This window comes from Protopterus annectens, chromosome 1.part2, assembly GCF_019279795.1.
Source record: "Protopterus annectens isolate FY-2018-M chromosome 1.part2, PAN1.0, whole genome shotgun sequence".
Taxonomy (NCBI): Eukaryota; Metazoa; Chordata; order Ceratodontiformes; family Protopteridae; genus Protopterus; species Protopterus annectens.
This window is the reverse complement of record NC_056727.1, coordinates 553219209-553244126: the sequence shown is the minus strand read 5'-3', so window position 1 is coordinate 553244126 and position 24918 is coordinate 553219209. Positions and strand designations below refer to the sequence as shown.

General features: G+C 39.9%; 1 protein-coding gene across 1 annotated transcript in view; it reads right to left on the bottom strand.

Annotated features, from left to right (window-relative positions):
• Positions 1 to 24918, bottom strand: part of NINL (ninein like) — a 1970063-nt gene that overhangs the window by 45648 nt on the left and 1899497 nt on the right. Inside the window, exon 22 of the mRNA XM_044057633.1 lies at positions 15388 to 15597. Within this exon, the coding sequence (XP_043913568.1) occupies positions 15388 to 15597 (210 nt within the window). The remainder of the gene's footprint in view (positions 1 to 15387; positions 15598 to 24918) is intronic.

The window sequence follows — 24918 nt, the reverse complement described above, 5'->3', positions numbered from 1 at the left end:
ATAGCCAACAAGCTCAAGCCCAACAAGTTGCAACACAACAGCATGAAAATTACAGAACCAACTGATATTGCCAACATCCTGGCAGATAGGTTCAGTGCTAACTTTACCACCCTATCACACCCTAAAGGGCCCATATCTATGCAGGAAGAATGCAGAGTCCCTGTAATCACAACTACACAGGTAAAAGCTGCACTCCCTAAAGCCAAAAACACAGCATCCCTGGGACTGGACAACATTCCAGGCTGCGTTTTACACAAACTTCAGAACGAACTGGCTCCCCACCTAAGCACCATGTTCAACCATAGCCTCACATCAGGCTTTGTGCCCGCTGAATGACGCACAGCAACAGTTATCCCACTCCACAAAGGGGGAGCCACCACTGATCCCGGGAACTATCGCCCTATTACCTGACGAGCCTGGTCTGCAAGGCCATGGAACATATCATCATGGAACTCATAAACAAAGACATTGGTAACCTCCAAACTCTGGACCCCACCCAGTTTGGGTTTGCGAAAGGCAGATCATGCATCCTGAACCTAATCGACTTCTTTGAGGCAGTCACCAAAGCCATAGATGAGGTTAAGGTGGTTCACACAGCCTATCTTCACCTCGCCAAGACTTTTGACACCATCCCCCATTCTGGAATTATAGCTAAACTCACTAAACTAGGTATAAATCCCTATGTCACAAGATTTGCTGCCAACTGGCTCACTGACAGAACCTACACTGTAAAAGTTGCAGACTCAAAATCTGACATCAAACCAGTGACAAGTGGAGTACCACAGGGTTCCGTCCTGGGACCTCTCCTGTTTGGTATCTACTTCTCTGAAGTACAGGCTAACACAGAAAACCTCTGGCTAATGAAGTTCGCAGATGACAAACTAGGAGCCACAGTAGTGTCCCCAAATGATGTGGACATCCTACAGAAGGGCCTCACTGAGACAGATGCCTGGTGTCAGAGCCATGGCCTCAAGCTCAATGCCAAAAAGTGCATTGTCATCCCCTTTGGTAAAAACTCTGTACCCGTGAACTACCACATAGGCAGCAGTCTACTTAACACTGAATGTGTAATAATAATAATGTGTAATAAGAGACCTTGAGACCCAGGTGGATAGTAGTTGATAATCACATCGGCACAGTAGTCAGGAAGTCCTTCAACGTGGCACACCTCATCACAAAAGGGTTCTCATCCAGGAAAAAAAGAGGTCATTGTTCCCCTCTACTCAACACTCATTTAGAGTACAATGCACCTTTTGGAATGTACCTCAAGACATCTGCATCAGCTGGAAAGGCCACAGAAGTACCTCACAAAGAGGATTACTGGCCTCAAACAAATGTCCTACACTGACCATCTCAAAAAACTCCAGCTTTACTCCGTAGCATATCGCCTACTCCGAGGTGATTTCTGCCTAACATATAAAGCTATGTCAAACCCAGAGCTGTTGGACATGCTACACCTAAAGAAATCCCAATCCCTCCGAGCTACATGCCCTAGGGACCTAAACCTTGTCACCACAATAAACAGGACATGCTGGAGGGATAGATTCCTGTCCCAGAGACTTCCCATACTCTGGAACAAGCTACCCATCTATGTCAAGCAAAGTTCCTCATTAGCACTCTTCAAGAAAAATCTTTGAGCAGATGGGAAATGGGAAATATACCCCAGGAATCACTTCTGTGGCTCTGCTCGACAGTGGCACAGGAAAATAACTTTCTTGGGTAGCATAAGCCAGGGAACCTTGTTGGCTAGGCTTACTTAGGCCCCTTGGGCCTACCTATGAACCAGTATTAGACTAAATACAATATTATGCACTGAAATGTGCTGACATTATAAGGGTGACAGTTCATTATTTACTCATAAAGCAAATGTCAGAGTGGAAATGTTCAAACAGTGGATAAAGAGGAGGAGAAGACAAGAAAGAGTGAGAAAAAGTATTTGTTAGTAATAATTAGGGTAGATATGGGAGGCAGGAGAAAAAATGAGTAAAAGCAACATTACAAGTAAGAGAAATGAAACCAAGGAAAATAATAAATAACATGGACAACAAGATTTAGTGTGTGTGTGTGTGTGTGTGTGTGTGTGTGTAAAAGAACTATAAAGCAAATCTGCACTGATACCTGCTTGCTGTCCTGCCGACGGGGACACTTGTGCAAGTGCAGTGGACTGGCTCCAGTAGGAAGGGATGGCAGCATGACTCTCAACATCACAGAACAAGAAATCTGGACAAGGCCATAAATAATGGGGGACAAAGGCCCAAAAATAGGGACAATTTATAAATATTGCTCTTACAAACTTAGAAAGTTGATAAACAGGTTTTGCAATAGAGTGAATTTTCTTAAGGGTATGAAGTCTGAAAATCAAATGCCTGTCAACTTTCTGACTTCAGTGTTCAATGATTTGCCAGTGATTTGACAGAAAACTGCAATTTTATGAAAAACAAATAAAAACTCTGGACTTTCTGCAAAAAATCTGTACTGTTGAGAGATATGGATGGGAGCCCTGAACCAACACATCATTTTCATTTGTTTGCCAAAGCCATTACAGCAGTGTTTTGCAGAGAGGTGGGAAAAGCCTTAAATTTGACTGGTAGGTTGTGTGGGTAGCTATGTTTGTGGAAGGTGGAGGTGTGCCTTTGTAAGTGTGGTGCGAATGTTATGGATTATGAAATGGGGAGATTAAGAGTAAAATTGTGCTCAGTGAAGTCCCTAGCAATTTCATCACTGCTTGATTCAGACATATACATTCCCCTGTGTTTGAGTGCATTGTTTTGGAGTGTGGTATCACTGCTACAGCTGCTGCTACTCTTTCAATACAAGTATCTGCTTTGGAAGTTTTCTCCAGGAGTCTGTTGCTGAGAAAATGAGAGACATGCTATAGGTAAGGTTGCCAGCTTTCTTTGTGGCTAAAACCGGACTAAGGTCACGCCCCTCGCATCACCCATAACCCCACCCCTTCCCACCCACTCTCCCATCTATGCTCAGCCCATTTTGTGACATCACTGATATCAGCTGATGGGAACGCCCTCTTTTTCTGTTCAGGATGCCTGCTTTCAGCCAATTTACTATGCTTTTCTGTAAAAAAGCACAGTAAATCAGTCAATTTAACAAACACTGATAGTCTGTTTCCTTTTGTGAAACAGAATATTGGAGATTGTACTGTTGTACAGTGTTTTCCTGACTACCAGAGAATTGATTTGATTTGTGGATACTAGTCCAGAAAAAAAAAATAGATGGGTAGCAACAGGGATGATTTCCAATTTCCCACCTATTGGTCAAAGTTATGCTTAAACAGGGCTAGGGATGGACTCTGCTTCACATGGGTGGGAAGCTTGTTCCAGTGTATGGGGACCCTCTGAAGCACATTTGTGTCTCATCAACATGGCCTATTTATGTCACAAGTAAAATTTAAATCCTTGGATCTAATGGCTCTGATACTGTTCATTTTGTGGATGTCCAAAAGGTCCATCAGTGCTGGATCCAAGGATGCCTTGTATGCCAGACATAGATCATCTTTCAGTAACCTGAATGTGCGACGGACCCTTTCAATGTGGAACTTTGAGGAACATGCACTTTTTAAGACCCCGAATGAGGTACATACATACACACACACACACACACACACACACACACACACACACACACACACACACACACACACACTCACTTGAGAACAATACCATAAAGGATTGTCTTGTCTGTCCACCACCACTTCCATCAATAAATACCAGCTGGCCCAGGCTAGCTGCCAGCCTGCCCGGCCCTGCCATGCCGCTCCTAAACAGTCATGATGAATGAATTACAAAAAAAGAGAGTAATACAACACTAAAGAAGAATTAGAAGTAGTAATAGTATTACCTTTATATTTTTTTTATCGTAAGGTGACAGAAGTGCATATTAAACTTGTCTCAATCAGTGTTAAATAACTTTTTTAATTGCTTGCTACCCATTACTCATTTTCATTTACGATGTAGTATATTTCTTACATAATTGCAGTGCTAACTACTAAGTCCTCACCTGGCTGACCTAGGCTATCTCTATCTAATTATTTCTGCGCCATAGATGAAGTTTAGCACATTGACACACTGACACACACCCCCTTGCCTATCTTGTCTTGCTCTCTTCACGGAGGAGGGAACTGGCTGCTTGCTTAGGCTTAGCTAGACTTACAATTCGCACGCAATTTGATTTTCACACAGCGGTGCTGATGTCACTGTCAGCTGTTGTAATAACTAAGCATGCATGCAGGTTGATGATTCCAGCCATCCCAAGAACCAGCCACTCCCCTCCATTATAACCTTAGTTACTTAACTTAAGTCAGCAACTGACGTGACGAGAGCCACAAAGGCAAGAAATTCTAGTTTAATTCGTATTACCACCAGTACCAGAACGGCTGCATATGTAGCCGGTCTGGTACTGGTAATATGAATTAAACTAGAATTTCTTGCCTTAGTGGCTTTCATCAGTTGCTGACATAAGTAAAGTAACCTGTTGCTTGCAATTGTGGGTGGCATTCTGTGCAGTGCAGCTGGCAACTGCCTGTAAGTAAAAGTGGAAGGTGCTCGCATCGCAAACCCGGACTTCACAGAGTCCGGTTTTGATTACATTTTTTAACTGGACTGTTTGTCGGAAAACCGGACAGCTGGCAACCCTAGCTATAGGTATACAACTAAGACAAACTAGATAAAGCAACAGTAATAAAAAGTACTAGGTCACATCAGAGGCTTGGGAGGTCACTGTTAAGAAACTGAGAACTGTTGTAAAATTTATCATTAAATACCATAAGTTCAGGTTATACTATAAGAGAATAACCAAGTAAAGATAACAATGTCAGCAGCCAAAATGCATTACAAGTTGTGCACATTTTAAAAAATGGATAGACTGGCCTAAACTCTGGACTGATGGGAAATGCTATTCAGAAGTGAAGAGACATACAAGGGAACAGATTTAGTGGCACACCAGGCTGTGATTTTTTTGTATGTCTATTGTCATGCAAAGCTGACTAAATAGTTGAATCTAGTAAAGCTGGAAATGTGAGACTGTAGCCCAGTGAAGGGGGGAGAGATGGGAGGAGTAACCTGGCCAGGAACTGAAACTTGCAAAACTGCTCCTTGTGAAAAGTTTTTTTTATCTCAGTAATTTGTTGACACTTTTGCAAGTTTCTTTCAGAGAATGTGTAGTACATCAGTAGGAACATTTGTAAAACTCAGCGCATGCCAGTCAATGACACATGGGCTGCAGACTCTCAAACTTGGCAGTTTTTTTCAGGTGCTCCATTCTAAGTGAATGAAAGTCTAGTCTGACAACAAATAATAGGGCTATTTGTTCTCAGTCTGTGCATTATGGGACAGATTTAGCTTTCCAAAGGAATCACAATGTCTGCCCCCATGAGGGCAGACAAGAGTAAAAACAAAATAAAATTAGGAATGAGTACTTATTTTGCTGCAGGCAGCTTTGGGAGGTGTAGTAAATCATGTCAAGATAAAAAATATATGTTTTTTTCAACATTTGCCCGTAGTGGTCCTTTAAGGCAATACGGGATGTGGGGCAGAAATAAAAGCGAGACAGATATGTTTGCTGACAAAGGTTTAAGTATTGCAGAATAAGGGGAATGTCATAGAAGAAGAAAAGTAACTGCAAAATGCTAGAGAGAAAATCAGGGTGTATTCTGGATAATATGTATGACTTTAGAAAGACTGCTGACAAGAAACATTTTTTTTTTTTTTTTTTTTAACACCAGAGCATGAAGACTTGCGCAACAAAAAGTAGAAAAGGTTATCACCAAACCTGTGCATAATCACACTGCATGGAAGTCTCCAGGAAGAGATGGTATTCCTGTGGAAGTTTGAAAGCTAAGAGGGAAGAAAAGTGATAAAGATCTGGAGGATTTGTGTGTTTCCTATTATTTGAAAAGGAGAGGAAGCATAACATTTTGAAAAAAATCTTGTGTCACACCAAGTTCATACAGACCCAATTCAATTTTAAACTATAACTGTAAAGTATTTATGTCTATATGGCTAAAAGAATGACACAGGTGTTGCCAAAACTGACATATATGGATCAATGTGGATATGTACAGGGGAGGAAAACATTTGATATTAACTGAATAATGATAAATCACAGGGAAGCAGAATGTAAGAAAATACCACTGTTGGTGGGTCTTGATGCAGAGAAAGAATTTGACAGAGTAAGCTAGAGGAAAAAATTTCACTTATTCGACTAGCACACCGATCCTTTTTCTGTGCCATACACCAGACTTACCTTCTGCACTTTTTACTTTAAAAGTAATTTCTTGTTTAAACTGTAGCAATCAGTTGTTACAGTTTATACACTGCCTGCATGGAGCAATACAGCTCTCAGGTTTTAGTTAAAAAAAATATATATATATATTTTTTTTTAATTTTAAACTGTAGACAACTTTTAAAAGCCAGTACTGAAATTAAACTGAGATCAAGACTGGCTTATTGTGTCCCCCCCAACACTGTGTACCTGGGGCAGGTACCCTTCTCTCCATGCCCTAGCTATGATAGCTGCTGAGCAAATAACTACAAAGGGAAAGGCATTAGAATGGGATGAGGCCAAGATGACTGCCTATCCTACCAGGGATTGACATCAGAGAAGTTAAAGAGAAATAGATAAGGGAGTCCTATGTGAACGACTCTCTCTGGGAAAGTTTATAAGTTGAATCTTGAACAAAAGCTACTGTCAAAAAAGGATAACTGGCAGGGCATATAAAATATTGCACAATAACTGCATGAATAAATCAGAAGATATTAGAAAAGATTGGGAATACAGACTGTAAAAGCAATTTACACGGGAATAACGGAAAGACATATGTATGCCTCCAAAGTATCCAACAAAGTCCAAACAGTTTAGGATTTTTGCATGGAAGTGTTTGCATATATATTTGCATAACTCAGGTAGAATTTAAATAATTCTTCCTCAAGAAGGTAGCAAATGTTGGAGGGATGATACAGAAGAAAGAGAACTAGAAACATGTTTCTTGGAGTGTAATGAGCTGGCAGATTTTAAAAATCCTCCACAGAAAACTGTGTCAGAAATACTGGGGGAGCAAATGGCTATAACTAAGGTTTGAGCTGGGACATGGAATCTGAATTGTCTAACCTTAGTAAGGCCTTAAGTTCAATTCTACTGACTACCAAAAAAGCAATTACTAGAAAATGGAAATCAAAATCCAACTGTATTTGGAGTACTGAATATTGTAAAAGAGTTAAAAAAAACTGGAAATTGCATCTTTAGGAAAAAAAGGAAGGATCATATTACATATAAATAAATGGAATTTGTGGGAGCAATACATGCAAAATAATGTTCAGGAGGAGTGTGGTTTAAGAGAAGGCAGGAAGTGAACAATTTATGTAATGTTCGACTATGAGAGTTGATATAAATAAAGAAAATGTATATGTAAAGTATGATGTATATACATGATAAAATGTTAATGTGGTTATTTTCTATTAATGTGGTAATTTAATAAACACATTTAAAAATACCTCTTTTTAACCTGCTGTACTTCGATGCACCACTTTAGGAACTATATTATTCTCCCTCTTTCTTAATAACCTCTCCTCCACTATTCCAGCCTTAAAAGATCATTATACATAGGTGACTTGTCCATCTAAAAGGAAGCAAAAGACTGCAATGATACTCAACAAAACCACCTTAACAACCTTTGGTTCTGGCTACACAACAGTGACCTCATTTTTGAACACGACAAAAACCCAGACCGTGACTCTAGCTCCATGACAACTCTATAGTAGTCCATCTATACACCTTACTACCTATAGGGTGCTCCCATTTCCCTAGTACTAAGTATAAATACCTAGGAGTTGGTGCTGACCCCTTCTTTACTTTCCAACAGTACGCCAATAACACAGTTATCTAAAGTGCTATCCACACTTAGATTTTGTTACAAATTTACCAATCACCCTATCCTGACTCCAGACATGCTACAGCTAAATCATCGCTAATGCTTACAGTTGATACACTCTCCACTTCGCTCTGCAACTTCCAAAATGTATCTGCTTTAGAAAAAGCCCAAAATAACATACGCAGATTCATTACCATTTCTGATGGCCTCTACTCTTAGCAGATGCAAATAGATTTCTTATTGCCAAACAGATAACTTTCCACTTGCCATAATATTCTGCAAACTCATCCACCTATTACCCACTCCTTGCTTGTAAAGGTAATCATGAAGATCAATCACTACACCCTCAAAATTACCATTCCCCAGCTTTCTTTTACCTCCACTACAGTTCTTTCTCAAAGAAACCTACAGTATGGAATGATATCACACCTGAAACCCATACGTTTCCCACTTCACAAGCATTCAAATCCTCTCAGCTTTCACAGAATATGAATGATACACATAAACCTCATCTAACATCTTTCCCATACTTTGCATCCTTACTGTTTTCAGGTAACCATTCTTTCATACTTCTGTAAGTCTGAACATACTGACTTTACAACAATTCCCCCTCTTGCTCTAACAGACACCTTGGGCCAGATTCCAAAAGACCTGTTGCCAGTGCAAGTGACCATTTACACTGACAGTGGGAAATCTGGAATCTGGCCTGTGTAAGCCTATTTATAATTAGGCCTTATACCAAAGTCAGACACTTACACTGAGAGCAAGTCTTTTGGAATCGGGGCAGACTTACACTGAGAGCAAGTCTTTTGGAATCTGGCTCTTGGTTTTCCTTCTAATTACTCAACATCCATATCACAACACTAACATCTGGTACTAAAACATGTGCTTGAAAAGAGTGTGAACTCAAACATGCATGTAAACCTAAAACTGGAAATATGTAAATAGTTAACAGTTCCGTATTATTTCAGCATTCTGGCAACCTGACAGTGTCATTTGTGATTACATTTTCCATTTTCTTTTAATTTCATTATCTCTTATCTTACACAATGTACAGCACTTTTTACTCAATCAATTTAATCATTAACATACATCACAGGACACTCAGTGAACAGTTTTCAATCAATGCTTATATTTACAATCAACCGTGTTATCTAATGTAGGATTTTTTTCTGATTCCTGTAACATTTGATGCTTTTACCTGGTTAACAATGGGCAAATAAATAAATCCCTCTAAGAAAGGTCTTAACTATTCATTGAAAAGCCAAGGCAGGCATGATGACAATGAGAAGCAAAGCACCACGAAAAACAGATGGATATCAAGTGAAAGAAGTAATCACACACAGAGAAGCCAAACTGAAAAAGGAACTAAGTTACTATTCTTGAAATGGGTTGAGCACATCTGCCATTTTAACATGTAACAACTCCTATTTGCCATTTTCCTACCCTTTCAGTCTTAACTTGAGAAGAAAAGAAACACGTATGAGGTAATAAAGTATCAGCCTCTACACTGTCACATGAAAAAAGTGTAAAAACCAAAAGTGCACCAATGGTGGCAAAAATTTACTGCTGCACTAAATCAGAAGGTCATCTCAGAGACAGATAAGAAATTGAGCTGAGCACTCTACTAAGTAGGGAGAACCATGGCTGCTTTGGCCAATGACAGGTGCATAGAATTAATGATGCCTTTCCATTCATTGTTTTAAAGGAAGTCAATGACCATGGGAAAGCTGCAGAAACAGATAGACAATTTTCTTACCACTGCCTCTCAAAATAGCATGCGCAAACTTTTTTTTTGGTCCATACCAGTCAGTCCATCAAGTTCACCCCTCCCTCTTATAATTGTGGTTATTCATTCCCTACTTACCAAGATGAAAAGACAATTTCAGGGGAAGGGAAGGTCATCCAAGGCAGTAATTAACAACTTAGCCCCCCACACCCTCGACATGAGCCACTGAAGGCAAAAGGACTCTGCTATCTCTCCTTGTAAAAACATGTTTCCAGACATGTACATAATGAGGGCTACTTCACAAAAGACATCACACACAAAACCAAGCTCAGGTCACTGGCCAATCTGCTGCATGACATATGCCCCCCTCTGTCTCCTTTTTATAAATACTTCATTTTATCATGTCCCCATAAATACAGATACTGCTGAACCAATTTATGTGTGGGTACACAATTTACCGTTATTACCTTTGTTTTAGCTTCAATAACTTTGTATCCCAAAAAGAATTGAAACAGTCTCAAAATGTTCCACAACACTATAATGTCCCTTTCTGGTTTTGTCAGGTATAAAATAATATCTGAAAATACAGCCAGCTTTTCTCGACTACCATACCAATTACATCCTTTAATTTCCGAGTCCCTTATTTTCTTTGCCAGTGGTTTTAAATATAACACAAATAACAAAAGGGAAAGAAGACACCCCTGTCTAGTTCCTCTGTTCAAGCAGAAATTATCAGACAGGACCCCACCCACTTCAATTTTTGCCTCCAATTCCTCATAAAACCTCCTAATCAACCTTGTAATTTTTTCAGGAAATGCAAATGCTTCCATTGCCATGCTCATAAAGTCCCATCGTACTCTGTGAAATACTTTCTCTGCATCAAGACCCATCACCAACAATGGTATTTTCCTTGCATTATGCTTCCCTCTGGATCATCAATGTTCTGTTAATGTTATCAAATGGTTGCCTCCCCCTCCACAAAACCACACTGATACATAAGTATCAATTTTGGTATCACTTTTGCCATTCTTTTAGCCATTATAGACGTGAACACTTTATAATCATGGTTTAGTATTGAAATGGGCCTGTATGAATCTGATGGATTTATACCCTCTTTAGGTGTTACAGCTACCACTGCTTTCTTCCAGGATGTTGGTACTTCTCCTCCTCTTACTGTTAAACAAAACCTTCAAGATTATGTTTTTCTCCCTCCTAGCTTCCACACTTCCACAGGAATACCATCTATTCCTGGGGACTTTCCTGTAGATTGGTTATACATCACAATTTTCTCATTTCCTCCTATCCTAACCATTAGTAATTGAAGTCCTTTGAACCTTATGCTTAATCTCAAGAAGTTATGAGTTCCCCCTCACCTATCATATATTTTCATAAGAATATATGAACAGCAATATATGAATAGCAATGTGAATATATGGAAATCATATATTCTCCAGATCACTGGTTTAACTTGATAAAAGAGATTTAGAGTCTGCCTTTCCCTCCTTAACAGTATGGAATCTCAAATGAATCTTGTTGGTAGATACGTGACAAGCAAGAAAGCTAGTAGTCATAAAGGTTATCACATGATATTATGGAAAGAACTTTCTTATGCTTTTGCATGTAACACAGGTTACCAGTATGTGTTCCCTTCTGCAGCCTATAGCAGTAACTGTGCTTCTGGCATACATTCCTACTTTTCAGCACCTCCCACCTTTTCTTATAAAGACATACAGCCAGTCATTAGCCACACTCATAGAAAACGTTGTCAGACTTCTTGCCAGTGCAATGAAAGGCCAAACTCAGTGTAGGGATGGTATCTGACAGCAAGATATTCTTTATCTAGAAAGCTTGCTGCAAAGGAAAAATTAGCACAATTTCCAAATCAAAACCAGATCTAAGACATGATCCTGCCTGGTGACATACTTCAGTCACCTCTCAGCTATACTACAGGACCTTCTTTTACTCAAGAGCTTTGTGGGAAAGACCCTCCTCATCTGCAGCTGGTACACAGTATGATGACCTAGTTCGGAATATAACTTTCTAGAAAGGAACATATGATAATTGTAATGGGAAAGCCAAGTCTAGACACCTCTGGTTATCTTACCTTTTCTACCAGTGAAAGGCTGCTACAGATACCAATGGTACAGTTGGAAACTACTGACTGCAGGGTACCTGTAACAACAATCTCCTACAGCAAATGCTCTTCGTTGTCAGGTACAGACACCAGCTGAATCTCCTTGCTCAAAAAAAAATCTTTATTTGGATTAATCTATAACTTTCCCACTCTTTCTGCAGATGTTTCTGGCATTGTCTGTGCTACTTATGCAGTGATGTGTAATTTTCTTACCATGTTTAGATATATTTTGTACTAGTATTATACAGCATATCAGGAATGGCAAGCTAAATAAAGTTTTCATTACCTGTTTAATCAAGGACTGCAAGAAATTAACAGAAAGTCAGTTAATTGATTAGTACAGAATCCAGAGCTTGGCATTCAGATTTTAGCGACTTAATGTGAGATTGAAAACCAAATATATGTTTTCTGTCATGGTACATTAATTTCAGCTTAGTATTCTCTGGAACTATACTTTGGACTGCACACATTTGTCAGTGCAGTGTTAAAGAAAAACCTCAACTATCTAAAAGTGGCAATTCCCCTGTATACCTTGATGTAGACCAAATCATCCAGATCTCCTTTAGCAAGCGTCTGCCTCTGTATCCATAGCAGACTAGAACTTACTATACTGAACTATACAAGTAAAGGTCACAACTGCCCTTTCCACTAGATTTACTGGGTGAAGGAAAAGATGTGTTGGGAAATACAACTAAGTGCAGCCAACTAGTAAAAAGGCCCTTTACCTGGTTAATCTAATTTCTGAAAATATGCACAATGAGACACTGGAGTTTAGTGCAGCAGGACTGCTGATTACCCACTTCATATTCATTATTATATGATGCAGTGAAGTAAGCTGCCACTAAGTGGGTAAATGGGGAAGAAGCAAAGTTATTCAGGTGGAATGCTTGGGACTATCATGACTTACCACACTACAATCACCATCCACTATAAAATAAGTCAAAATGCCAGTAATTGTGTATATATCCACATACACAGACACACACATGCACACACAGTTAGCTCAGCTGCTGCATCAGTTTAACGTTTCAGAGGAAAAGGTCCTGGTCCAAGTCCAGGAGAAGAGAACTAGGGTCTCAAGACAGCTACTAGATCACCATTCCAGTTGCTTTCTCACTGTGCGACTGAAAACCATTCCATGTGTTTCAGCAACATAGACCAATGAGATCAGAAGTTGTGCATTAACAGAAGCAAAAATGCAACATAATACTTTAAGTAATCAGACAAGGTGGGGAAATGAGAGAGAGTGCATCAACATGCTCCTTGAACCAAGGCTCAATGAGTTGCTACACGATACAGTCCTCTGTTTACATTGGTCTGTCTCTCTAATTTCTCAAAATGTTTTCGGCTTCTAATATTGGAATGTGAATGGACTCCATTTCTAAGTCAGGATATGATTAAAGTTCAGGAAATTAGTACTGCTTCAATCTCTGATGTTAGCCAAGAGTCCTCTTCTCATCTCAGCATTCAGTGTACAGAATGGTTTCCTTCTGCATGTTCATACTGGGTTACACGTATTACAAAAAATGTACAATTGTAGTAGTTTATTAGTCCTGTTGCTCTAACTACTGCTGAACTGCTGGGTATCTTTTCTTCCTCACTGTTCTTGTTTCTACTCACAAATTTCAGTATTTTATGATTTTGTGTGTCTTACTATGTAAGAAACTAGGTAGAGCAATTTCAATGGTAAAATCTATTTTTGCATCTTTCTTGGACTACTATACCTGGCTTTCCTGCATCTATTTTCATAGTTGTTGGGACTGGGTGATGTCATGTGATCCAAATGTCATCACTGTTAATAACACTTTTTGGTTCGTGTTTCCAATGCTTCTTAACTACTTCTATACTGTAGTGTCTGCACAAATCCCACTGAAATAATCTTGCCACGTTGTGCCTTTCAGTATACAGACCCAGAGCCATGAGTGTTATCACACCCAGCAATGAGATGTGCTGCTGTTTCCAATTTGATTATACAGAACTTGCATTTGACTGTTTTGCTCACCACCTAACATACTTCGTAAACCAACATTTATGTCAGCCCACTGTCTTGTGCCTCCATTACTAGTCTTTCAACTTTTGGTTTAAATTTACCTCTCCTTAACCATTCCTGTGTCAAATCTTCATCAACACGTGGTTGTCCCTGGAATTTTCTATATTTGCCACTCTGTTTGTGGATGTTCTTTCTGTCTCTCTTTTTTCTTCTGTTCCATTTCTTTATATTATTTATTTTGTTTTTGGCATTTTCAGTTGTTTGAATATCATCTATTTCTGGTTTAATTTAATTCTCTCTCCAGTAGGCAAAGATGTTATCTTAAATTTCTTCCCTTCATGCTTTAGAACTTTCACTATATTTGGATCGGATGAGGTCAGCAAATATATATGCCAACTCACAACTGCAAACCTATACATGTAGTAAATTTCCAGAAGGCCATCTTGAGCGCAAGGGATATATAATCTTCATATGCATGTTTTTTAATATATCATACAATAAAGCATGAATCATTTTTCTTCTTTACTTTCAACGCTATTTGTGACCTGTCAATCACACCAAAGCTGTAAGATAGAACAGGAAGAGCAAACTGATTTACAGCTTGGAACTTTATTCCTAGATGTCAAGGCAGTTTTCAATATTAACTATCTGTGTATGTGTGTTTATAAGTATACTTACATACATACGTACATATACAGACAGATACACACACACACACACACACACACACACACACACACACACACATATATATGGGTTTGCCTAAGTTGATTATAGGTCACAGTTCTTTTTTTTTTTTTTTTTTAACGATTACGGTGTATGGAAAAATTTGCTGAAAGCACTTTTTATCAATTGAACCTACGGTAGAGTGCTGCAGATGTAAAATACAAAATGGAGGAAGATGGATTGTTTAAAGTAAGTGTGGGTTTTGTGACATTAATGCCGAAACTTGTGGATGTATTGAAAGCTTTGGCATTACTAAGTAGGAGTGTGCGGGTGTGTTTATAGGTTAGGGGTAGAGAAGGGGCTATGTAAAAGGATAGACTTAGGGTTGTGCGTGCTGATGTATGTAGTGTTCGTGCAAGTGTCATTTGTATTGACGACATTATGGACAGGACTTTCTAAGACGAGGTATAGGGTTGGGGGTATGTTAGGGATATCACGCATTAAGAAGGTTGTGCAAATTGGGCAAATGATAACCTGCTCGTCCTTACTCATACATGCTAACTAATGCACAAAAAACATTCTATACCACTAATACTATTCAGACAAAGGATGTGTGAATTTATGGTAGGGTTTTGGTTACAGGGTTTCCTTTTGTGACCGTCCCCTGTTTTCATTGGCTTTAATTTGTAGTAGCTTGGTTTTCAGTATTCTAATAGAAATAAGTTGTGTTTCGATGCTTGTGCATTTTCGTGAATTATTATGAAATTCACACGTTTCTGTATACACATAAGTATACACACGTCAGTCATCATTTCAAATTTAAAAGCCTGCTCCGGCTTTTACAGTCTTGCCATACTGACTTTTAAAAAATAGCTCTCCTGTTTGTCTTCCAAAGTCACTTAAATGAAGCTATACACACACACACACACACACAGGCATACTGCACATACAGGATTACATGGCACTTTTGTTCTCCAAATAATTACCTGCTGTATAACCATTTGTCTGTTTGCCTGGGTTGCTTGAAAATTCAACTGCTCCTGAAGCTTATGGACTTTTTGTTTCTCTTCAGACAGTCTGCACTGCAACTGATCCAGCTGGTCCTTAGATATTGCAGAGCTGTATTCCTTTAGCTGGAGCACTTCTTGTGCATGCTGAGATTGTGTTACAGCAAGGCTAGTGCTGGCTTCCAAGAACTAAATGAAAAACAGTGCATTAAGATAAATAAAAAAACGATGCACTATTGTGGATATCATTTCTACACAGAATCTGAAATGATTTTCAGGTAGTAACATACTTCCCATAAGAAAAGAATGGAATACAAGATGATACTACAATTATTTTTGCTTCACAACTTAAAGGAAAGTCTTGTGCTCTTAATGCTTGATTTCTTCACATAAGCCTAAAAATATTGCTTGACTGCATAAGATGTACTTTAAGTTTAAAATATACTAGATCTGTGTTGGTGGTATACAGGGGATAAATCATTGACAATGAAACGCCTATCTACACTGAAGTCAGTCACAAACTGGCAGCAAGTCTTTTGGAATTAGAGCAGGCTTACACTGGGGTAATTCACTTACACTGACAGAGGTCTTTTGGAATCTGTCCTATAGTCTTTCTCAATAAATGTATTTGAGCTCATGGGGAAAAAACATTTTGAAAACTGTAAGCTACAGTAGCATAAATCTCATGACAGCTCACTGACATTGGAATAAATTAATTCAAAAAACTTCTCCAAAGCCAACTTCACACTTCTTAAGACTGAAGTGGCAAACTTCATGACACCCATGCAGATGGACAATAGAGTTACGACTGCTGAATCCTACACAAATACACTTTATAAGCACTTACATGAGTGCATGGATCATGCTATCCCTAACAGAACCAAGATGCTATCCTCCAAAAAAAGGAAGCCGATCTGGTGGTCCTCTGCCATAAACAAACTCTACAACAGAAGAAAGAAACTGTTGCAAAAAAGAGTAAAATCCCATGACTGGAGGAACTCCCTGGTCAACCTCAGTAAGAAGCTGAGATCCCTCATAAAATCCTCCAAAGCTAGTTACGAAAACAAAATTGCCACCGACTCTAAAGACGACCACAAAGCATTCTATAGCTATGTCACGAATCTCAATGGCAACACTCAGATCTGCTCTGAGTTACAGCACAATGGCACTAAATATACAGAACCAACTGATATTGCTAACATCCTGGCAGATAGGTTTAGTGCTAACTTTACCTCCCTCTCAACCCCTAGAGGGCCCATCTCTATACCGGAAGAATGCAAAGTTCCTGCAATCATGGCTGCACAGGTAAAAAACACACTCTTCAAAGCCAAGAACACAACATCCATGGGACCTGACAATATCCCAGGCTGTGTTCTACTCGAACTACAGAATGAACACCCTACCCAAGTACCATGTTCAGTCATAGCCTCACCTCAGGCTTTGTGCCCACTGAATGGCGCACCACGATGGTTATCCTACTCCAAAAAGGGGGAGCCACGACAGACCCCGGGAACTACCACCCCATTAGCCTGATGAGCCTGGTCTGCAAGGCCATGGAACGTATCATCATGGAACTCAAACAAAGACATTGGTAATCTCCAAACTCTGGACCCTACCCAGTTCGGATTTGTAAAAGGCAGATCATGTCTCCTAAACCTGACTGACTTCTTTGAAGCAGTCACCAAAGCCACAGATGAGGGTAAGGTGGTTCACACAGCTTATCTAGATCTCGCCAAGGCTTTCGACACCATCCCCCACTCTGGAATTATAGATAAGCTCACTAAACTAGATATAAATCCCTATGTCACAAGATGGGTTACCAGCTGGCTCATGAACGGAACCCACACTGTGACAGTAGCAGACTCCAAATCCGACTTCAGACCAGTGACAAGTGGAGTACCACAGGGTTCAGTCCTGTGTCCTCTCCTGTTTGGCATCTACTTCTCTGAAGTACAGGCTAACACAGAAGGTCTTTGGCTAACAAAGTTTGCAGATGACTGCAAACTAGGAGCCATAATTGAAACTCCTAACGATGTGGACATACTACAAAAGGGCCTCACTGAGACAGATGCCTGGTGTCAAAGCCATGTCCTGAAGCTCAATGCCAAAAAGTGTATTGTCATCCCCTTTGGTAAAAACTCTGTACCAATGAACTACCACATAGCTGGTAGTCTACTTAATGCCGAAAATGTGATGAGACCTTGGGACACAGGTGGACAGTAGTCTCTCCTTTGATAATCACATCACCACAGTGGTCAGGAAATCCTTCTACGTGGCTCACCTCAAAACAAAAGGTTTCTCATCCATAAAAAAAAAAGAGGTCATTGTTCCACTGTACTCATCACTCATTAGACCCATTATAGAGTACAACGGTCCTTTTGGTATGCACCTCACAAGACAACTACAACAACTGGAAAGGCCACAGAAATACCTCACAAAGAGGATTACTGGCCTCAAACAGATGCCCTATGCAGCCCGTCTCAAAAAACTCCAGCTTTACTCCGTCACATATCACCTACTCAGAGGCAGTCTCTGCCTAACATACAAAGCTATGTCAAACCCACAGCTGTTGGACATGCTCCACTTAAAGAAATCCCAATCCCTCCGAGCTACACACGCTCTATGGACCTAAACCTTATCACCACAATAAACAGAACATGCTGGAGGGATAGATTCCTGTCCCAGATACTTCCCATACTCTGGAACAGACTACCTATCTATGTCAAACAGAGCTCCTCATTAGCACTCTTCAAGAAAAATGTTGATGATTGGATGGGAGATAGGAAATTCACCCCGGGGATCACTTCTGTGGCTCTGCTCGACAGGGGCACAGGAAAATAATTTTCTTGGGTGGGGAAAGCAAAGGTACATTTTTGGCTAGGCTTATATAGGCCCTAGGGCCAATAGCCTAGTACCCTCCTATGAACCTGTGAACCAATATAATTGGTAAATGTTAAAAAAATAATTTTCTATAAATATGCTATCACATTTTTGTTAAAACCATTTTTTTTGTCTGCTTAAATCAACTGCAGGTCTCCCGTTTTTTTTTTTTTTTTGAAAGACTGCTTAACATACAAACCTGATACTTCCTCTCTGTTAATATGTCCTAATGCAGTACACTAATCCAATTGCTAATACAGGACTTCATAAAGGTCATGCAATCTGCTCCTTCCAGCTTCCAAGGGAAGACTGTTGACATCAAAACTTCCCTCTTTGCTCGGTCTTCAAATTCAACTATTTACTGGAGCAGTTCCTACAGAGAAGTCTCAATTTCTGTCAACCGTTCCTTGATTGCAATCTCGGATGTCTGCAGACTGACTAATTTATCAGCATGATTATTCAGTGCTTGTTTGATTTTATGTATGTTCTAGTGTCCAACTCATTTTAAAAACCTTCGATTGTATTTGAGAGAGTTGCTTTTCAAAGTTACTAGAAGGCATGTTTTGTGTCTGTACCACACACTGGTCTTCTTCCCATGGAGTCTCTTTGGAGTCCTTGACCAGCACTTTATTCTCTCCCTTTTTCACTTCATCCTTATTTCAACTTGATTTTATTTTCTTAGTCAACATCCAAACAGGTTATTCATTGGCTAAAATTAGAATTTTCACCTACTTAACTTCCTTTACTGGCATTTTCACCAAATACTGTTTTTTTTCCTACCAAAAGAGCTCTTGTTAGCATGCTACTTAGTCAGTGGGCATATACAACTCTACAAAGACAATCAGTTTTGGCAACTGACACTGGGAATTTGGAAGTTCCTGTATGGTTAAATGCTACTGGAACCCAACCAGCTGAGCACATGGATTTTCCTTTGGTTTCACAGTACAGGCTCCACAGAGGAAAGGGATAACTACCTTGTGGAAGGGGGAGGAAAGGAGGAACAAGAAGTGAAATATAATGTGCAATCTTGGTGAATTTTAAATCAACAGAAAATATGCTTTAGTTTAATAGAATTATTTTGGCTTTATCACAGTGTTCCTTTGCTAACAAAGAGATTAAGAGACTGTTAGTAGTATAGGGACGATGAGTCAGCACAGATCATGTAGGCTGCTTGTCCAGGGATAAAACTGCAATGCATGTGGGAGGAGGACTAATTTGCTCAATGCTATGAGTCATGTGAGCACTGTGGTTTTACAAAAAAATGAACTCACTCAGATATACAGCTACAAGTTCTTTTTTATGTGTGGAGGACTAGTTTACTGCTCAGCTAAAGCTAAATGCTAGACATTAGTTGGGAAAGAAAAGTGAACGCTCCATTTTTAAAGGAAACAAAGTGATTGTGTGGGATTCTATTTGAGTGTACCACTGGCTGTTTGAGGGAGGAGTGCAACACATCTTAGGAAAAGTAAACAGGTAAAGGGATTTCATTTTGTAGTAAACTGTTCAAACTATGGTGCCTAGGGTTACTTTTTGTCCTTATTTGTTGACCAGGAGTCCACTGGACACATGTCCCTTTTCAGGGACAGTCAGGGAGCAACTTTGGTTAAGTAAATTACTCAGTGCCACAAAGTGGGCAAAATGAAGGTGGAAGGAATCAAACTTTAATCCAGGGCAGAGGAAGTAACTCATTAACAGCTACATGATTTAGTTCTCCATGGACAGGGAGAGACCCCACATAAGAGAAATGATACATTTTTATTCACCAATAATGTGATTATTTGTTCTGAAAAATGATCGCTGTTATGTTAATGAACTGAAATGTGGATGGGCTTTCCAATACAGTGAAAAGCAAAATGGTAACAATAGATATAAAGAAATAACAGCCTTCATTGCCAGCAATGTAGGAGCTACAACCTGGAGAGAAGGATCACTCCAAGCAGCAGAGGAATAGATAAATGACAGTGAGTGTAGACACAGGAGAGGTCACCATTGGGAAGTAGTGATTCTGCTTGTTGGAGGGCTGCAATTTGACATACAAGCAGATTTAGTAGACCAAGATGGATGTTATATGCAATAAAGATTAATTTGAAGGTTGTTATATGATAGAAGTCTCTGTGTATCTTCTACCCAGAATGGTTATAACATGGGACAGGAGCAATGGTGGAAGACTGGAACATGGTGATAAGACTGAGATGTAAATACAGGTTCAAGAGCACTGCAACTGTCAACAGCAAAAAACATTTAATACATATCTTCAGAACATCAGTGTTTGCTCAGGCCACAAAATATACAAAACTATTATTAGTTTAGACACTGAAAAGGTGTTTGACGCAGTTAGATTGGAGTATCCATTTTAGTGGTTATCAAAGGTGGTCTTTTCTCAGACATTTAAAGAAATATTACAGAATATTTACTATGGTGAATCAGCTCAAGTGAAAGTTTTCGTTCAATTATAAGAATTTGCTTTATCAAGGAGAACAAGGAAGGGTGGCTTCCCTCCCCACTACTTTCAGTTTTGTATTTGGAAACTCTAGTCATAAACAGTAGGCAGCCCATGCTTAAAAGGTACATCTGAGGAAAACCCCAGCTGAAAATTTTCCTATTTGCAGACAATGTTATTTTGACTATGAGTTACCCTCAAACAGATACCACTATGTAAGTTTTTAATGATACTAAGATACAAGTAATTAAAATGTCTTTAGTCCCCTTAGTCTTATACACAGGTCAGGCATACTTTTATCAACCAAAGGAGAGTTGTGGACAACAATTAAAAAAGAGCTGAAGGATTTTATCTGGGAAGGGAACACAGCAAGGGTCAATTGCCATAAGCTGATTCTACCAATAGAACAAGGTGGACTAAGATTACCTAATTTGAGGGGGTATTTTAGAGCAACACAGTTAAAGCTTTTACACATTGCGCAAGCAGAAAACTATAATTCAAAGCGGAAAGGAATGATGCTAACACAGGGAGGAAGCTCAAGAAATGAGGAGAGATTGGGATTTTGGCTGCAGACACTTGAGAACAACCAAAATCATACAAAGCATTTTATTCATAAAACAGCAGAGTGTATTTTAAGAACCAAACCAGCACTAGAATGGAGAAAAGAGATTTTGACGATAGGGTTGACTGTGGTCAGGAATACAGATAATAGGCAACAGTGGTTGGAATTTATTGGAGAAAACTGGGAAAGGAACCAAGGTATTGGAAGCAAATAACTAGAAAGGGAAATGTAATAGAATGGGAAGAGCCCAATAATTTATTTGGACTGCAGGTTTGCGATTGCCTTCCATATCAAGGATTGATTTCAGAACATAGGCTAATAGAAAGAAATAGGGGGCTCCTAAATGAAAGACCAGCACTGGTAGAGTTTTTTAATAGAATCTAGAACAGAAGCTGCTGTTAAAAAAAGGAATAATTAGTAAAGCATATAAAATATTGCATGATAATGATTCAATGACTTGTGAGTCACAACAACAAGAGTTACTCAATAACTATCCTTCATTTTCAGGACACACCAAGTTCAAATATTTGGGAAACATGGCATGGCATTACTGCATAGAAGGATGAAGCCCTGACTACAGCCCAGGCAACCTGTGTTTGATTACCAGTAGGGGCATCTGAGGGACTGGACAGGGGAGAACGAGTATGAGTGTCCAGTACCAGCTCACTCATCCTGGGTTGAGGGAGGCTGATAGATTCATAGCTCTGGGGACATCTAGCAGTGGCAGGGTACTCTGCCAACCTGCAAAGGCTGTGTTGGCTCAAACTGAATCAAGCAGGAACTTCACTAATGAGCTGGGGAACAGAAGGTGTGTGGGGGAGCAAACGTGCCTCATCTCTCTGCAAGCAGCCTAAGGGAGGGAAGGTAAGCACACTCCACAGTACCTGTAGCTAGCTCTCTCCCCACCACCGACTCTCGCCACTACAGAGTAGATGGGACAGTAATCAATAGGCAGGAATGAATGGGCCAACAGGGCTCCCACTTAGCTTGGAGATGCCTGGCTCTCACTACTCAAAACAAATAGGCTGGGTGCAGTTGTGGGGGTGGGTTTAAAAAAATATTGTTTAGCTTTTCCATCAGTTGCTTAATCAATGAGATTATCTTAAAAAGCTGTTTTTGATAAAATCAAAGGCATGCGTCAGAGATGGAAGATGGAAGTCGCTCATCATGGGCCTGGATCACAAGGACCAAATACAGTAACTATATACTTTACCCTGGGTTTTATATGCTACTCAGATGTTTTAGTGTTATCCATATAATACTCTGCTAATTAAACTGAAGCTATCAATGGAAGAGTAGTTATGGTATGGTTGTTAGGGCATGAATGGACTGAGATATGGTGCTGATGTTTAGGATAACTGCTGGTTCTAACACACCAGTGTATCTGATAGCAACACAAATTATCCCTCTATGCAAGATGTCATATGCCTTTATGGGCCTACATGAAAAGGGATGATTTACGTTAAAACTGTCCGCTCCAACCGTTTTATTTATTTTACTGTTTTTTTAAGAACTGTTTTATGGAAGATATGGAATGTTTCTTAATTTTACATGCCTTAAGGCCAGGGATTCATAACAGATGTCAGACAGGGTCATAAGTAAGTACTAGGCTAGCTGCTCTTACAGGCCATTATAAGCCTAGTCAACTTCCTTTTTATGCTCAAATTAACCTATGTTTGATAATTATATATTACCCTTAATGAGAATAAATGGGAAAACACCATAGACAATTTGAGGGGACTCATGCATGGGAAAAATATTTAGGAAATGCCTCTGTCCATTGGTAGTACAGGGGGTAGATCTGGGATACATTTTCTGTTTCCCATCCATAGATCTAAGTTGCTCTTGAAAACAGACAAAGATAAACTCTGTTTCATGTGGATGGGGAATATATTGCACAGCAGCAGCAGTACCCTATGCAAAATATACCTGTCCCTTCATACCATTCTGTTGATGTTGCCAACAAGGTTTAGATCCCTCAACCGAGTACTTCTGATACCATTTAATTTTTCTGATTTGCAGTAAATCCATCAATAAAGGGCTGGAGGATGCCCTGTATGCCAGACACAGGTTACATCTTTTTTTGTTGTTTAGGTAGCATCCAAGCTGCCTGTGAACATCCAGAATATGAGCATTTTTTCTCTCCTTTGTTGTGGGGTCAAGTAAAAAGACATAAGCTTTTATGAGGATTTGTTCTCAAAGCAACCCTGCCCTTGTTGAAACTGGGATAAGAATTTGTGACAAGGAGACTCTTCTAGCATAAGTCAAGGCAATGAGTAAAACAGTCTTCATAAGTTCATAGGTTCATACTAGGCTATCTGCCCTAGGGCATTTATAAGCCTAGCCAGAGTGTGTTTGGCTTTCGCCACCCATTTTAAATGAATTTTGCTATGCCCTTTTTCAAGGTTAGTATACTGTGCCTCTGTCTAACAGTGACACAGAAGTGATACCCGGGGTAAACCTACGATCTCCCATCCACTCATCAAGATTCCTCTTGAAGAGAGTCAATGAGGGACTCTGCCTAACCTGGACTGGGACTTTATTCCAGAGGGATGGAAGCCCCTGGGTTATGAATCTGTCCCTCCAGCATGTCCTATTTATTTCAGTGCTGAGATTTAAGTCTCTCGAGCGCGTAGCTCAATGGGATTTGGATTTTCTGTGGTGCAGCATGTCCATTAATTCTGGGTTGGACATGGCTTTACACGTCAGGCACAGATCGCCTCTGAGCAGGCGGTATGCCACTGAGTAGAGCTGGAGTTTCTTTAACCAGGCAGCATATGACAGCTGTTTGAGTCCTTTGATCCTCTTGGTGAGGTACTTTTGGGGTCTTTCCAGTTGCTGCAGGTGTCTGGTAAGGTACATCCCAAAAGGGGTATTTGTACTCAATTCCGGCCTGATGAGGGATGAGTAAAGAGGCACGATGACCTCCCCTGATCTAGATGTGAATCCCTTCATGATTAGGTGAGCTATATAAAATGTTTTTCTAACCACTTTGGCCACATGGTTTTCAAATGAGAGATTGCTATCAACTTGGGTCCCCAGGTCCCTAATTACTTCTTCCATACTTAATGGATTACCACCTATGTGGTAATTTGTGGGCACTTTGTTTTTGCCAAAGGGGATGACTATACACTTTTTGGCGTTTAGCTTGAGGCCATGGCTCTGGCACCAGTTGTCTGTTTCTATGAGGCCCTTTTGTAGGATGCTTGTGTCGGCTGGAGAGTCGATTATGGCGCCTAGTTTGCAGTCATCTGCAAACTTGGTCAGCCACAGTCCTTCCCGTGTTGGCCTGTACATCCGAGAAATATATGCCGAACAAGAGAGGTCCCAGGACTGAGCCTTGTGGGATGCCACTTGTAACTGGTTTGGAGTCTGACATGGCTCCAGCAATTCTAACCATGTGGGTTATGTCCTTGAGCCAGTTTGCAACCCATCTAGTGACATAGGGGTTTATATTTAAGCTGGTGAGCTTATCTATAATGCCCGAGTGGGGTACTGTATCGAAGGCTTTTGTGAGGTCCAGGTAGGCTTTGTGGACCACCTTCCCCTCGTCAATGGCCTTGGTGACTGTTTCAAAGAAATCGACCAGGTTTAAGAGGCAGGACCTTAACTAAGCTGAACTGGGTAG